General features: G+C 40.6%; 1 protein-coding gene across 2 annotated transcripts in view; it reads left to right on the plus strand.

Moving 5' to 3' along the window:
• Positions 1 to 16,329, plus strand: part of rcan3 (regulator of calcineurin 3) — a 33,198-nt gene continuing 16,869 nt past the window's right edge. The window contains exons 1-2 of one of the 2 annotated variants that reach the window (XM_017417417.3): positions 1 to 520; positions 1,820 to 2,083. In XM_017417417.3, coding sequence (XP_017272906.1) covers positions 1,874 to 2,083 — 210 coding nt within the window. In that variant the 5' untranslated portion in view covers positions 1 to 520; positions 1,820 to 1,873. Of the gene's footprint in view, positions 521 to 1,819; positions 2,084 to 15,370; positions 15,653 to 16,329 lie in introns of those variants that run through there. The other variant, XM_017417425.3, reaches the window with a different exon arrangement.

Consider the following 16,329-nt stretch of genomic DNA (forward strand, 5'->3'; position numbering starts at 1 on the left):
CTTTTAGCTGGTGTTCTAGTTCTTTTACTTTTAACAACCCAGTTTCAGCTTCTTTCAGCACGCCGCAAAACAATGCATTTTCACAGAAATTTGTATTTCTGTAGTTCTGGGTGCATTTTCTTGACAAAAGAGGGAAAACAGTGAAAATATCTGCAATCCAACTGTAATCTAACTGTAACTGTACTATTACTGGTTTGACTCACTGGATGTGAACCAATTGGCAGCTCGATCTCCACCAATCTTGTGTCGGAGCGTCCCGCCCTCTCTGCCTTCTGATTGGTCGCCGGGAGCCACCGCCCGCCTTTGATTGGCTCCCGCTGTTGCTCCTGACGCCGCGATAGGCTGCATCAGATCAGCGATAATCCAGTGGAAATAAACACCCACGCATATGACGGAAAACCTACAATAAAAATAATAATAATATTAATAACAGCGTCGCTGATTTTGTTCCGTTCAAACAGAGCCAAATCAGACCCGTTTGCTATGGAGGGTTTCGGACGCTTCCACTGACAGCAGAGCGGTGAGTAATGATGACAGGAGAGATTATTTATTTGCATCTGAAACGATTAGAGAGAAATTAAAGCAGTAACTTCATCCGTGGATGAGGGTAAAGCTCCGTGGAAACTTTGGGGAGAAATATCAGCTGCCTTGCAGCTTTAAAACGATATTTACCGCTGGGAACAAAGTGTTTCCATATCAGTCCCTCCAACTCTACGCACCTGCACCAAATATACCATGATTACTGATTTATTAAAGCTACATGATGGGCTACACGCAAAGGCATTTTTCTGCAAGTACACTGTAATATAAAGTCGCGTTGCTGCCAAACTCTGTTGCTGTTTTTGCATAATTTTAACACTTAAACGTAAAGCTACAAAGTTACTTTTTGTTGTTTTGTTGTTAAATATCCGAAATCCGCTTTATTTTTTCACATTTGTGACCTTTAAATATTAAAAGCGTCACTCGAAAAATCCGCCTTACCACTAGATGGCGCTCTGCTCTTTTTCTTGTGTTGACTTGGAGCCAAACCCTGCATCAGAGTCAAACTCTCTAAACCTTTTTCTTTCATTAATCAGTTAATTAATCATTAATCAATTGCTTCATTTATTGCAAAAAAAGCCAAATTTGTATACTTCATAATGCTATATATATATGCTATATATATATATATATATATATATATATAGTTATTGTAAAATCTGTGGTAGTTATATTGACATCCTAAGATACAGATACAGATTTTTGTGTTATAAAGAATTTACATTGACGCTACCTAAAAATCACACATTTTGTGTTCAAGTTTAAAGGTTTTTCTTGTAACAAATTATATAAAAAGTGAAATTAAATTCCATAAAGGCACTTATTTTTTCAAAGTACACCAGGTAATGTGAAACACTAAAAAACAACTTGATACTTTAGCTACTGTTTTGCTCCTTTTATTTATAGTTTTGTAAATTTTAGCTAGTCTCTTGCTACTTTTATCTACAGCTTTGCTCATTTTAGCATCTGTTTTGCTCCGTTTAGCTACTTTTTGCTGCTTTTATTTCCAATTTTGTTGATTTTAGCTACTGTTTTGCTGCTTTAGCTACTGTCTTGCTACTTTTGTCTACAGTTTAGTTCATTTGATCATATTTCATCTTCAGCATCTGTTTTGTTCATCTTATCAACTACTCTGATCATTTTTTCTCTACTCTGTCATTTTTAGCTTTTTTTTCTTGAACTCTGCTACTTTAGCTCATTTTAGACTTCCATCCTTTTCCACCCAGATCTGTTGGCTCATCTTCAAATTGTCCGTCTTTTAACTCCCCTCTCCCTTTAGCCCTCAGCTTCGGCGGTGCCCTCCTGCCTCAGCAGCCTCCTGAAAAGGGCCGAGATGCTGCGGCAGACTTCGAAGGCGTGGGGCAACGGCTCTGAGGCCTACAGCAGCGACCCCGAGGAGGACGACAATGAGGAAGAGGACATGGTGTTTGGGGAAATCGATCAGGACGACGCGGTGGACGAGATGATGGACCTGAGTGACCTCCCCACAGCGCTGTTTGTCTGCAGCGTGCACGAAGCCGTGTTTGAACAGGACACACACAGGGTGAGGCACTGCTCCCACGCTCCGAGTCTTTACGTATGTGCTCATTTGTCTGTCTGTCAAACAACAAAACAGCTAAAGGTAAGACAGATTCATAGATATTGAAATAAAATTTGGTGTGGTCGTAGCTGGACGTCATCCGCAGCACATAGTCTGACATCTAACACACCTTGTGAGATTTTCACAATATCACCTGAGCTTGTGCATAACATCATTTACGAGGTGTGATTGAAAGAGCTATAAGTTTTTTCCACACACTCATCCACACTTGACGCAGGTGTGGCGCCATGAATGCAGGTCAGTGGATCAGAACACGGCTGTTACAGATTCACGAGTCATGCTTGGGCCGAATCCATGTGTCGGTGCATATCATTCCCTCGTCACCTCGCGCAGCATGTTATTCACGCCCAATTATGCCTCAGCAGAAGATTTCCCAACCGGCTTCATGCAAAAGCCTCCCCCCCCCGTCTTCTCACACCCACATGGTGGACGGACAGAACCAGATTTGGGCCCACGTGCATACATTTCCTGTTTTCTCCCGGCTTGATCGAACTCCTGATAGAGCAGGTTTTCGGATCACAGGACCCTGTTTTCTGGAGGAGGATACCGAGAAAGAAAACTTGTAATTTTCTGCCTTCTAATCTAATTACGCTCTCCCGGGATTCTTCATCCTTCCAGCTGGCACGCTCCGTCTTTTTCCTCTCTTCGTCAGGTCCATCCATTTCCCCGTCCGCTGTGACTCGTAGCGGTTCTTCCTCGTTTCCTTCCTGGCCCCCCTCTGCTTCGTCTCTCCGTCGCTCTCATCGATTCCTTTCTATGTATAGAAATGCAAAGCAGAGAGGCTATATTTGGCGCGCGCACACAATCCCTTTAAGTGAATCACTTGTGCTTTGTGAGGTTGCAGTTCGTACTAGCTGTAGCCCCCCCCACACACATATACACACACACACTCTTCCCTTCTGCCTCTTCACTTCATTACGATTCACGCTCTGGCTTTTAAGTGGAAATCACACCCCCGCACACACACTTCATGCTCCATATGTTTCAATAAAACAAGCCACTTTAAAATAGCTACTTTTCCTTTTATAAGTGAGGACAGGAAGGGAGCTAAGGAAAAAGGCCAGATTGGATTTTTTAGGGTTGAAGCTGATACGGTTATGGCCCATTTTCTGCATGTCTGTGTTTTTTTTTGTGTGTAGCATTAGTATCACATGAATCACTGGATGGATTTTAACTAAACTCTCAGAAAGTAATTATTGACAGACATCTACAGCTTTTGGATTTAACTCTGTACTCAATGACCGCAGCTAAACAGCCTTAGCAAACACAAAAATGGCTAAAACTCAGTGGATTTTACAGATAATGAGCCAAAATGTGGTGTGGTAGTAGCCGAAACTGATCCACAACACACAACTCTAAGTGCTAACAGGTGATGCAAGATCACGCAAGATTGCACATTTTCATCCTTTTTTTAAAAATTCTTTGTTTCTTTACATGCACGGCCCTGCAGAATCTGAGAACCAACTGAGGATTTGTCTCTGTGATAAATCTGACATCTCTGAATTTGTTGTTCACAGCTGGGACGTTGCAACCTACTTTTCTTTTTTTTTTTCCCCTCTTTCTTGTCTTCAGGGTCTTGGCTTTCTCCCAACACTGACATTACCTTCTGTGCGTATTCTCTGAGGCCTGCATGCGGGAGGATATGCTGTTTCTGTGATCACGCTCTTAGAGAGGGAGAGAGACTTGTGCCCACTTATTTATGAAAAGCTCTTTGCACACCGTGGAAGCTTTTTTTTTCTCTCTCTCTCTCTCTTTTGCATGGATGAAAAGCAAAAAAACCCTTGTAGCACACTTTCAGTAGCAGCATTTTCTTCCCTTGACCCACTTCGACTTAAAATAAAGATGCATTAAAAGTGTTGGCTCCGCCCGTCGACTTAAACAGGGCTATTACTTATTTATAAATTGAAATGAATTCTTGTGTTGGAAACAAAGCTTAATGACTCGACTGATCAGACTTGACTTCGCTTTTCATCCTGTCCCTGTAATGTTTAATCTCCCGTTCAGCGTTTAGGATACAACTAGAGGTGTTTGTTGCCAAAGAACATCAAAATGTTTTGATGCTGTTTGAGGTTCTTCATACCTTTCTTTCAAGCAGGATACAAGAGAATTTCAGAATAAAAGGCACATGGGGAAAAAATGTCAAATATCCTGCCTATTTAAAATAAAAACCATGCTGCATTTCAAAAGTTGAAAATCCAATTTATTTTGTCTTTATTATTTTTAAGTTAACTTATAAAAGAATATAGCAGTTGTCCACTGGTTCGTGCGATATTGTGCTAACAGAATATCTCATGAAGGTTGACTCCAGTCAAAGGTGGAAGGTTGGAGAATGTGGTGTAAATGACTTTCACACCTAACTTTAGCACAACATCTGTAAAATTAACTGGATTAAAGCCATTTTCTGTGTTTTCTGAGGCCAGTTGGCTGTGGCAGGAATGGGGCTGACTGCAAAAGTTGATCAGTTGTATTTTATTTGGTGAAAATCTTGTTGAAATCTGTCCAGTATTTTAAGAGATATAAAGGGGGAAATTTTCAATAAAAATCCTGTGCAGTCTGTCAGTGCTCATTGTTCTACCACCCAAAATTTTAGCTTAATATTTGTAAAATTGACACGGACATTTCTTTTCTACCTTTAGGAGTTATGTTAACTTGCCAAAAATAAATTTGTCTTTTTTAACAAACAATTATTTTTTTCGTTTTTTCGCTGGTTGGTTATAAGGACATCATTTCCCATCATCCTCTTCATGAGAAACTACAGTTAGTGTTACTTTTAATCACCTACAGAGAGCAAAAGAACTGGAGAAAATGACAAAATGGGTGTGTTTGGGCAAAACTAACAAGGCAAATGGATTTCTGTGCTTGCCAAGAAAGGTCAGTGCAGCCATTTTAAATTGTTCCATATAGTGCCCCGGTGTATATCAGCCCTAATCAGCGCCGAGCAGAGCTTTTATTGCAGCTCCTGCTGCTCTCTCACTGAGCTCTGCCCCGTCTACAATCACAGCAATCAGGCTGCTGCGAGTTTTGGTCAACATCACGCTTTTGTGGGATCAAGCATGAAACAGGAAGCCAAAATATTTTCAAGTTGCCTTTTTTCATCATTGTGAAGGAATCGTCCAAAGTTAACTACAAAATCAGCGCTTTGTCAGAGAAGAGCGTATATGATTTGACGAGCTTGCTGGTTTCTTATAGGGTTTTGAGCTGAGCCCCTGGAAAACATGTTTTAAAATGTTTTCTTCTGATAAAATTTAAGCACGTTGCTAATGAAACGTGTCTATGCTTAGCCAGAAATCTCCGAATTGAAAATTTTGTGCAACATATAATTGGACAGCTGTAACTTGTTCTTTAAACAGATGACACAAGATGATCTTAGTTTGAAACTCAGGCACAGAAATGGTGGGCGATAAGCATTCTCCCAAGGACTGCTAGGTCTTTAATTATTACTAAAATTAACAGTGACTAATATGTCTGAACTTGGACTGTTTCTCTTTATGGTCATGTGTTTGAGGGCAGCTCATTAATATTGAACTTCCTATGCAGAGTGTGATTATAGATAGCTCAATTAAAGATGTGAAAAGTCAGAGGTGTTTGTGTTTAATGTCTACATCTGATGATGCACATCTATACAGTGTGCGTGCACGAAGTTGGTAGTGATATGCTTGGTGGTCTATTTTTGGGCGTTGGTCCTGAGGGGGTGAACGGGAGGTAGCGGGTGCTTGGCAGGCTGAAGGTCAGACATAATGCAGTGGAGAGCGAGTGAACGCCCCTGGCCTCCTGCTCCTGCAGCGGCCTGGATATTATTCTGCGACGCTGACCGGCCCGGTGTGCTTATTCTGCTTTTATTTATTACGCGCAGGAAGGCAGAAAGCAATTTTAGACGAGCTGACGGCAACAGAGAGCACAATGTGGCCAAATGGAGCTCTTTCAGCACCCAAGTGTTTGACAAGATAACAACACATTTGCTCGCTGTGACAGTTTTATACAAGTTTATGCCGCGTTTTCTCTAAAGTCTTAAGGCTCCACTGAGATTTATTCGTCTGCAGAGCGTGAATAATTTTTATTGAATGCCGAGTCACCGTTCACACCATCGTTTCCTTGTTTATACTTTCTTCCGTGTGATTTCTGGAATCAGAACTACTTCCACACACCTTCTGCTTTTGCAATCAGTCATATATCAAAACTTCCAGCTCAGTTGGGATTAGTGCGCTGAGACTTTTGATTATGTGATTTAAATTTATTTTAAATAAAGTTCCCTTTAGGAATCCATACGGATCTCTTCAGTTCCTTGAAAAATCATTGTTTTCTTACAAATCTGCGTCTTCTTTGCTACTTTTAGCTTTTAGCTGGCATTCTGCTCTTTTGAACTTTAGTGTTATTTCGGTTATTTTAGTTTTTAGTCATGATTTTGCCAATTTTAGCTTTTAGCTGCTGTTTTGCTGTTTTTGCCTTCCTTTAGCATCAATTTTGCTACTGTTTTAGGTCATACTGATCTTCCATAATGCTGAGTTGAGCTACCGTTTTGTTATTTTTGACTTTTGTTTTTGTGAATTTTTGGCTTTAGCATCTCTTCTGCTAACTTACCTCCTTCAGCAAAGTCATCCAGACACAATTCCTGCAGTTAAATGTGTTTTTGCAGGCAGTACGAAGAGAATAAAGTGCTCTTTGTTTCATTCTTTTAAGGCCAATCAGTGCATGTGTTCAGAAATAAAACCCAGCTTAGTCCCTTAAAACAGATTAGTTGATAGCAAACAGAATTTTTGAACATTTGGTGACCATTAAAAAGCGCAGATGAATAAATGTGTGACTGGCTGGGAAAAACCAAACCACAGCAGGCTGAGTAGAGTTTTCATAAACCTGGACTTGCTGACTCATTGTCACATTGCCACGGCTTATTGGGTCATTTAAGTAGACATCAGTAATGTGTAATAGCAACACAGGCTTATTTTGTGTCAATATGTCTGGTATTTAAAGGCACACAGACCTCAGCCATTTACAGCACAACTATCTGCATGGTATCTATCTGCCATCCTCATTTCATACAGCCTCCTGAGTCGCCTTTTGTCGTGGATCTGAACCGTTCACTTCCTGCTTTCTTTACCCAGCTGTCGCTTTCCCCGCTGACACCTGTCCCTACGTGTTGTTGTGTGGAAGCACGACCCGCCACGGACAAAATCTGGTCAAATAGAAAGGTTTTTTTTATTTTGTCTTGATGAGTGAGTTGTTTGTCTCCCACAGACATGTCCTCACCCCACACACACACACGCACACACACACTGGGTCCGATTAGCAGACTACAAGATTAAGCAACTGTGTTATTTGTTCCTCCGTCATGCTCCTGCGATTCTATTTAAATCAAGATTATTTTCTGGTTCAATCAGTCTAAAAAAAGGAAGATCTTCTGTGGGCGCTTTCAAGAATAGCACCAAATAAAAAAAAAAGCAGAATGAGCTCTTATTTAACTGATGCCAAGAATAAATAGACCCTAATGAATTGAGGCACGAATGCAATCATGGACTCCATGAAATTGGTAAAAAAAAAAAAAAAAAAATCTTGTGTAAGTGATTGCTTTTAGGGATGAAAGTGTGAAATTGAGGAGCTGAAATAAACCCTCAGATAATTTGTTTCTCGTCTCCATTTATTCCGTAGAGTTATGTTTATTTTTAAAGGGAATTTTTGGATTGTATAGACTGTAAGTTCCTCATGTTTCCTTTTGTGCTTTTGACTTGTCTTTCACCTTTCCCTTTTTAGTCTCATAAGCTTATTGTTGTCTTAATGTCGTCTCCGTCTGCAAAGCTGCCTGTTTTCGGCTTGTTTTTCTTCAGGATGTTTTTGTCAGGAAAGAGGTGTGGGGAGCAGCATTCAAATCAATGCCTGCCACTTGTCTTTTACAGAGGACTATTGATGGTGTGGTGATTTTTTTTTTTTTTCTTGGTGCTTGTTTTGCAGTTGTCACTTTTCTAGAAAATGGAAGAAGAAGAAGAGAAAAAAAGCAGTCGTGTGTGAAAGTCCCCAGTTCAGTTTTGTTTGTTCGTGTTTTTTTTTTTTTCCACAGCTCTATTATTTGTTCATTTTCCTCCATGAGGGCTTTTATTCACTGTCTTTAAAGTCTGTCTCAGTCTGCATCTCACCGGATGACTCACCGGATGACAAAAACTCTTAGCTTGCCATTGTTCTGGCTTTTTTATTTTTTATTATTTATTAAATCGTTGTCTTCATTTTTTCTTTTCTTGCTATCTGGCTGTTTTTGAATACTGCTATGAGGCAGACTTGCTTGCTTCTTTGGTTTTACTGACTGTAAAGACCTTCAATAATTCTGTTTTGAACATTTACTAACAGTCCATTTTTATGTTCATCCAATTTATTTATTTAAAGACAATCAAACCAGTAAACATGCATTTCTGTCTTCATGGCAGTCAATGGCTGTAATTCCTGTTAGACCTCAAACTAGGCTTGTTTTAATCTTAAACCCCTCAGCATTTTAGGCCACAAAGTGTCAGAAGTTTCTATAATAAGTCATTTTTATGATAATTTTCTGTCATCTACCGATTTATTTAATTATACCGTTTTATACAAGCGTGTTTGATTTTTGTGGCACCATCGGTCTAATTAATTTCAACAATCCAACAGTTTCTTACATAACACGAGATTCTACTTCTGAACAGAATTAGCAAAAATCCACTTTGCTAAAAATAACTTGATGGCAGCTGACTGAATCCTGATTTCTGCTCCGTGCCTCGTCGTCGTGTCTGATGCCACCTGATTGGACATTTGGTGAAGCACCTGCTCTGATCATCACTGACATGAATTAGCCAGGAGCCCCCCTGGGTTTAGATGTTGGAGTACCTGTTTACCGATGTAAGAGCGCTGTTTTGTACAGGGCAGGGAGCACTGATTGGCTTTTTGTTGTCTCTCAGCAACTTTCGTTATTGAAACAAAAAAGCTGGGTGATTTCCAGAAACACATATATATATATATATATATATATATATATATATATATATATATATATATAAAGCCCATTTTTTTATGGAAGCTTTGATCATTCCCTCTGTAAGTATGAGAAAAGTTAGGCTTTGATTTTGAGTTTTAGCATCTTTTGTTTTGGTTGTTTTTGACTTTCTGAAACAGATTTAAAGGTCATGAATCACACCGGTGCCAACTGGACCAATATTACTCTAAAATTAGATTTATTGTAGCAGCTCACCTCTTGTCTTTGTCACAAGAAACCCTCCAACTTCAATTAAACCAGCTTGAAGTGAAAAATAAAGCACCCCTTTGTCCTCCAGTTAAGACTCTTATGGCCTCTTTCTTTTTATTTGTGTGCTCGCCTCAGAAAATGGCACCCTTTCCTGAGAGCATTGTGTTGTCTTTGGACCTCAGACGGGCTCGGGTCCTTTTCTGTTCGTGCTATTCGTCTTCTTTATTGCTTCGAGCTGAAGCGTTGCCTACATGCGGGTCAGAGAGTCTGCCTTAGCCGTCCAAAGATTTGACCTGATTTCCGAGCGAAGCAATCAGTGGAACCGTCGGCACGTGTCGGTCTGGGCGTCCTCCTCCTCTCCCTTCCCAACACACAGCTCATCTCTGCAGCTCCTAAGCTGCTGGACTGTGTTAAAAAGCCGGACAGCTGCTGGTGGCCCCAGCAGATGTGGGCTGAGAACCAGAAACACACCATCCCGCCTGTTCCCTTGTTGCAACAGGGTTTGAAATCGTGTTGACAGAAGCACAAACTATGACAGGGTTTATTTTTTTTGGTTTGTTTGTTTCATTCTTTTGTTTAACAAGCTCACATCTTAGTAGGGTTTTTTTTTGTTTGTTTTTGACAACCTGACAATTTCAGTGAAGCATAAGAAAAAAAGTGAAATGAACATTTAAAAAAATAAACTAAAGAGGTAAATACTTCTGTATACAAATAGCTTAAACATGATGAGTCCACTGCTGTTGTCCACTTGTTTAAAATGATTATTTTTGTAGTTTTACTGTGGTGTACAGATAAACAGTAAGTGTTTACAATTTATTACAATTCAAATTACAGTCATAGCAATAACAATATTAATACCTGATTAATACCTGATTAATACCAAACAGTGATGACTACTACTACCAAAATAACAACAATTATAGGAAGAAATAGAAATAGCGAATAGTGATGTTTACAACTTACCAACTATTTTTATACAAGATACACTTTTTACACCTTAACACTAAAAAAAGATGGAAATTTGAAACCCTATATTTGTCATAAAACTATAAAATTACAGTTTGCTATGATGTGACACAATATATGATACATACAATGCAGTATATGATATTTAATACATCTTATATATCTGATATATATGTAATATGATAGCTGCAAAACAATATACTCTATGATATATGTTATGTACAAAATAATATATGTTGTATCCACAATAAAGTGATGTTCAGTGTAAATAAATGTAATTTCTGTTCAGAAGTCTATTTGTCATGCCTTCTTATTAAAAGTGTGAACCATCAGCTAAACTGACAAGCTCTTCTAGCTCTGTTTGGTTGTCTTTTAATTTAGTATTTAGCCCTTTTTTCTTTCAAGTTTACATCTCTACAATGCACAAATTATAAACAAATCTCAGCTGAGATTTTGAACTTTGAGTTTTACACATTTATAGGGAACAACTCTTTACTGATACTTCAGAATTGTGCAGAATTTGTAAATGTCATGATGGCAAACTTTGTTTTTGTCTGGAGATTTTCAACACTCAAGAACAAGAAAGTTATTTAAGAAAAACTTATGGTACTTATTATTTATCACATGCAATGTAATCTGAGTAAAATAAGCTGTGAGAGGGTTTCTGTCTCCGAATCATTGCATGTTATTACCTGATGTGACCTTTTTTAATTAACTGGAGTTCCAGTGAGAGCTGAAAAGTGGAAGGTGTCGGCACATTTTTCAAAGTCGAAAAGTCAAATAAAATAAAAATTTTTAACCCCTATTTGGCCTTTGGCTCAAATAGACTCCAAGTTACTAGAGCTTCTCTTTCTCTCTTCAGATACGAGGGCTTCAGGAGCGTTAACGTCCCTGCCTTACGTTTCCTGATCACAAACCACCAGAAAATACACATCTGAGGCTCATAAGGGTTGTCATAATTCAAGCTGCTTGCGTTTGTCTCTTGCATCCGAAGGTAGAAAACATTCATGCTGTCCTTTGCACTGAGCGAACTCGACGTCTTGTTTTTTTTTTCTTTCTATTCTGTTTTCCAACTTTTATTCCTCCTATGCCCGTGCTGCTTGCCTCTCCGTGCCTCGCCGTTCAGCCCCTGTCTTCCTCACCTACACTGTGTGGATCTGTCTCTCTGCCCTGTAGACATTCTTTTATCCTCTCATCCCTCTGTCTCCCCCTGGCTCCCTGTGCCTTCACTTGGCTGCTTGCTTTATAAATAGCTTGGCCTAGATTGCAGCAGCTGCATTGGCGCTGGCACCAAGGCTCGGTTCGACTGGGCCAAATGAGGTAGCCTGTTGTAGCGAGGGGGTTTGGTAGCGAATGGACGGAGCCGGCTCTCGTGTTCAGACGCGGCCGTGTGAAGATCATGGGAACAATATAGCTGCAGCCTGTCTGCATTCCTGCAGTGGCCTGACTCTGAAGTTTGTTTTTGTCTTCTCTCGTATCACAATAAGTACACAGAGAAGCCAGCTTCTGCGTATGTGTCACCCTTTTTTCCTAATCTATTTTGGGTGAGACACCGTGTTGTATAATGCGCCTCTTTCTGTGTGGCACGTGCGCGTGTTAATATGCGCATGTGTATTATGATGGTGCATAAATCAGCCCGCTGCGATGATCCACTGCCCTGATTTTCCCCCCTTCCTGCTCCTCTGCAGAGCTCCACTACAGAATACAAATTCTGCTCATCAGTGAGTCTGAAGAACGTTTCACCCTTTGAGCATCTCTGCCGCTCCCCTCGCTCCCCAGCTCTTATGAAGTGCATCATGCAGATCAGAGACGCTGCAAAAAGTGGATTTCTACCTTTCCATCACCCTGATAGTGCTCTTGTATTCCCGGATAAAAGAAATCAACTCTTTCTGCTCAAAGATTTGAACAAATCGGAACACATCTTCTCTGCTTTATGCATTTTTTGTATCAATTGTAGATTTTACACTCTTAAATTTAGTGCTTCACTTGAGGGTTCGCTGCAGCTTAAGCAAATGGATTAGACTTTAGGGAGCAGTTCTATTTTCGGAAATGCACTTTAGGAGGGCTGTTAGACATATTTTATATCTTTTGGGCCGAGGCAGACTCACTGTTTCCCACAGTTTTGATTCAAAACTGTAGCTGCACAAATAAACAGGTATTAATCTTAATAAATGCTCTACAGCAAAGAGGTTATTGTAAAATATGCCATTTGAAAGTGTATGCATAGCATACTGCCAAATATATTGTGTTTAAATTCATTTTGTGGGATGCACATAAGGAAAATGTAATTTTTTAAAGGTTGCAAATCTTATTTTTGGAACTTTATTTGTATTTAAATGGGACCAATCATGTTAAAGCCTGATATCTTACAAAGCAGTATTGTTTCATAATGATGTAGAAGAAGAACAGTTCTGTCAGTAAATGGGCTCATAAGGTAGTCTCATGTTGTCCAACCGTGCACAGAGTTTGGTTCGAGGTGTGCCGGCTGAGACTTAACAAAGAGAATTGTGAATGAGGAGCAGAGAATTGAGAATGAAGAGGAGAAGGAGGAGCAGAGTGTGCAGAATGGGGCCAGAGAAGAAGAAAAGTGCTTCATCATCCAGGGTGATCCATTTTACTTCTCAGGCGCGACAGAAGGGATCAGAGGCATGCATCAGCACTACAACCAGTGAAGTACTGGTGTGGTACATTAAAGACAGGCTTTTAAACAGGACTGGGCTGTAGTTCTGTCACGACGTGCCTGTGTGTGTTGTGCTCATATGCATTCCTTCAAGGGATGCAGGGCTTTTATTTGAATATTGAGCTCAGATTTATTTTTTTTTAAACTTCCTGTACAGTTCATTGCGAATCACTGAGCAGGTCAGACTGAGATGTGCCTCACCACATTAAAGAAGTCCAGATTTACATATCAGGTAAAGTACAGGGTGGGGACGACTCAGAGGGCGATGGTCCAAACATCAGCAAGCGTCTAATCGACTTAGGATTTGTTTGTTTTTTTCAGGATGAGAGTGAATTTCTGCGATCGTCTATTGATCCAAGTCTTTGTAAATAAGACAATGTGGAAAGAATTTTCCAACACGGCGTAAATAAATGATGGCAACCTTTGGCAAGCTAAACCTACATTTGCCTCTAGAGAACAGAGGGGATTTAAAAAGAAATATGATACTGTCACCCTCCTCTATTACTTCTGAGCATGTGATTAATGAGCCGTGGAGGTGATTTGGAAATAATACCCAAAACTGTCAAATCACATCCTTTCTTTTTTTTTTCTGGTGTCTTTTCTCTTGAGCTTAACTTGCAGAAATAAAAAAAAATCAGTCCAGTTAGACGAAGAATCTGACTGCGCTGTGCGTCCGTGTTCCAGTTCCTGACGTGTGGCAGCTTTTTGGCATTTTCCGGGCAGATTTTTCCAAACAGAGTGACTGACTTCTGTCTGCAGGAGGAATGTCACACTCATTCGCACATATCTTTCTCATGTTTTCCGTCTGCTTGCCGTGGACAATGCCCTGACACACGCAGACCTAAATAGCCCCCAACTGCTTAGAGCCATAATATTAATGGCTTATGGAGACTTAGCTGTCTCGTCTGGTTGAGCAATTATTATTATGAAATGAAGGGCTGGAGAGAGATGATCTGAGTGATGGAAAGAAGACATGGTTAGTTATGCAACAGCATAATGGCTGTGGGAGTTTGCACTGATTGGTCCTCAGCCGCAGTGGAAATTTAAATGAACATTATAATGACGAGAAACGAGCTGTGGCTTTTTCTTCTTCTTCGCCGGGAGTGATTAGGAGTGTTAAATCCTCAATTAGCAAGTTAGCAGCAGAAGCGCTCATCTTGCAACAAAGTTCTTTGTATTTGTTGTCGCCAAATTTGAGCATTAGTGTCATCAGGATGGAGCCAGGTTGTTTGTTTTTTTCGGAAACAACAAGCCATGTGGGATTCAATGTCGGTTATGCAATTGTGTCATGACAAGATAAAAAAAAGTGCAGAAGATGCCTTCAGGAGGGTGGTTGTTTAGGGTGGATTAGCAAAACGCTTTGAGTCATGATATCATTGTGTAAGAAAAAAAATCCCTTTAATCACAAGATATTTTATGGACACTTGCTTTTTTTGTAACTCTTGTGGTGCAGGTACACAAGTGATGGGTACAATAACAAGATAAACAGACTTTGTATGCCTGTTAATCAAATAAGTTTTAATTTCTTCCTTTTGCTGTGTTATATAAACAAGATAAGAGATGCTGATCTTTTTTTAAATGTAGAGAAATGTGTGAGCGAGACAGCTGGGCAGCCATATTTTCTGCTGGCTCGAACATGCCAAGCCGAATGAAAAAAGGTGTTATAGTTAAAGATATCTTGTTGTAATTAATTAACGTATTGCATTTTGTATCGTAAAGGGATTGGATTGATTGGTTGATCTGAGCAAAAGATAATGTATATATCTGACCATCGATACGAGCAATATGCCTCAACTGCACCACTATGTTGAGACAGAAATCCACCGATTTTATGAGCTGACTGTGAAAAATAAACTACTTCTGGATATTATTGATTGATTGCAGCTTAGTGCACGAGCAAAGGAAATGTGTTTTGTTTTTGTGTGGTCATGAACTCCTCTCCCTCCCTGTTTTGTTTTGTTTTCTGTTTATATGTCCACACATATTGTTGTTGTTTTTTTTTTTTTTTATAAAAAAAAGTCTCATTCAGAGGGAGGAGTGGTGGAAAAACAGGCTCTTTGTCAGAACCGTGTGGTGCTGATGTTAATGCTGGATGTGGCCCGATTTTTTTTTCTTCTTCTCCCTAATAGTTATGACCCATTTTCTCCTCCAGTAATATAAAACACAGCAGAGAAGGGGGAGTGAAAGGAAAAGAGAAAAAAAAAACACAAGAAGAAGCGGAATAAACCGGACGGTAAATTCTGCAGTGCGCCCTGCGCGGCTCGTCAGTCACCGAGTAGTGGCGTAAAACGAGACAGAACGTGAGGATGGTGATGACGTCAATGTGGAGCCAGGAGGGGCGGGGTTGGAGGAGGAGGAGGAGGGAGAGGAGGAGGAAGAGGAGGAGGGAGAGTGCCCGGCTGCTGCAGCATCACTCAGATCAGCGCGTCGGTGCAGTGAGGAGCGCAGCAGCACGGTGGACCTAACCTCAACTTTCCCGTTGGAGATCTGATTCCTGCCACCTCCAAGCAGCGCGAGACCACTTGGTTTGTTGGCTTGGGTTTTTTTTTCACCCCCCCACCCCCACTCCTCGCCGCCCAAGGGAATGCCATCCATAAACATGAAACTGGAGATGGTGACCATCATCGCCTGCGAAGTAGACACCGAGGTGTTTACGTCTGACAAAATGCAGGTACGAAGCAGCGAGTCGTCACTTTGTCCTTGTGGCTGTGCAGCAGGACTGCCTGTCTGCCCGCCTGCCTGCCTGCCTGCCTGCCTGCATGCATGCTACTGCTGCTGCTGCTGCTGCTGCCGCTGCCCTGTTGAGGCGCGTGCATGTCTTGGTGACGTTGAATGCAGGATTTTTTTATCAATGGGAGCCGCAGCTCTGCAAGCAAGACGCGCGCTCGTCTTCGGCGCATGAATGGATCGCCGAATTAGAAGCGTGGGGTTAACGATGGGCGGCAGAGCATGAGAATAATGCTTAATGCATGATTATATTGTAAGCTTTTGTGGCAAACTTCAGTGCAGTGAAGATGCGCATGTTGATTTATATATATATATATATATATATATATATATATATATATATGATGTGTTGAATTGTTCATGTGAGGCACATGCAAACGGTCCAAAACCTCCTCCCTTCATGTTTCTGCCCTCACACCATATCAGCAATGCAGGTGCACCAGGTTACTGGCAATCTAATAGAACTTTAGAGAAATCTAATGCACGGAGTCCATTTAAATGGCTTTAAGCTTGGTGCTGACTGACCCCAAATACCCCCCCTGCGTGAGTACAATATTGATTTGTTCAACGCTTTTATTTGAAATCTGACACCCGAGATGTCGTCTTGTCAGTCATGAAGCA

The sequence above is a fragment of the Kryptolebias marmoratus genome, linkage group LG10, assembly GCF_001649575.2.
Source record: "Kryptolebias marmoratus isolate JLee-2015 linkage group LG10, ASM164957v2, whole genome shotgun sequence".
NCBI classification, from domain to species: domain Eukaryota; kingdom Metazoa; phylum Chordata; class Actinopteri; order Cyprinodontiformes; family Rivulidae; genus Kryptolebias; species Kryptolebias marmoratus.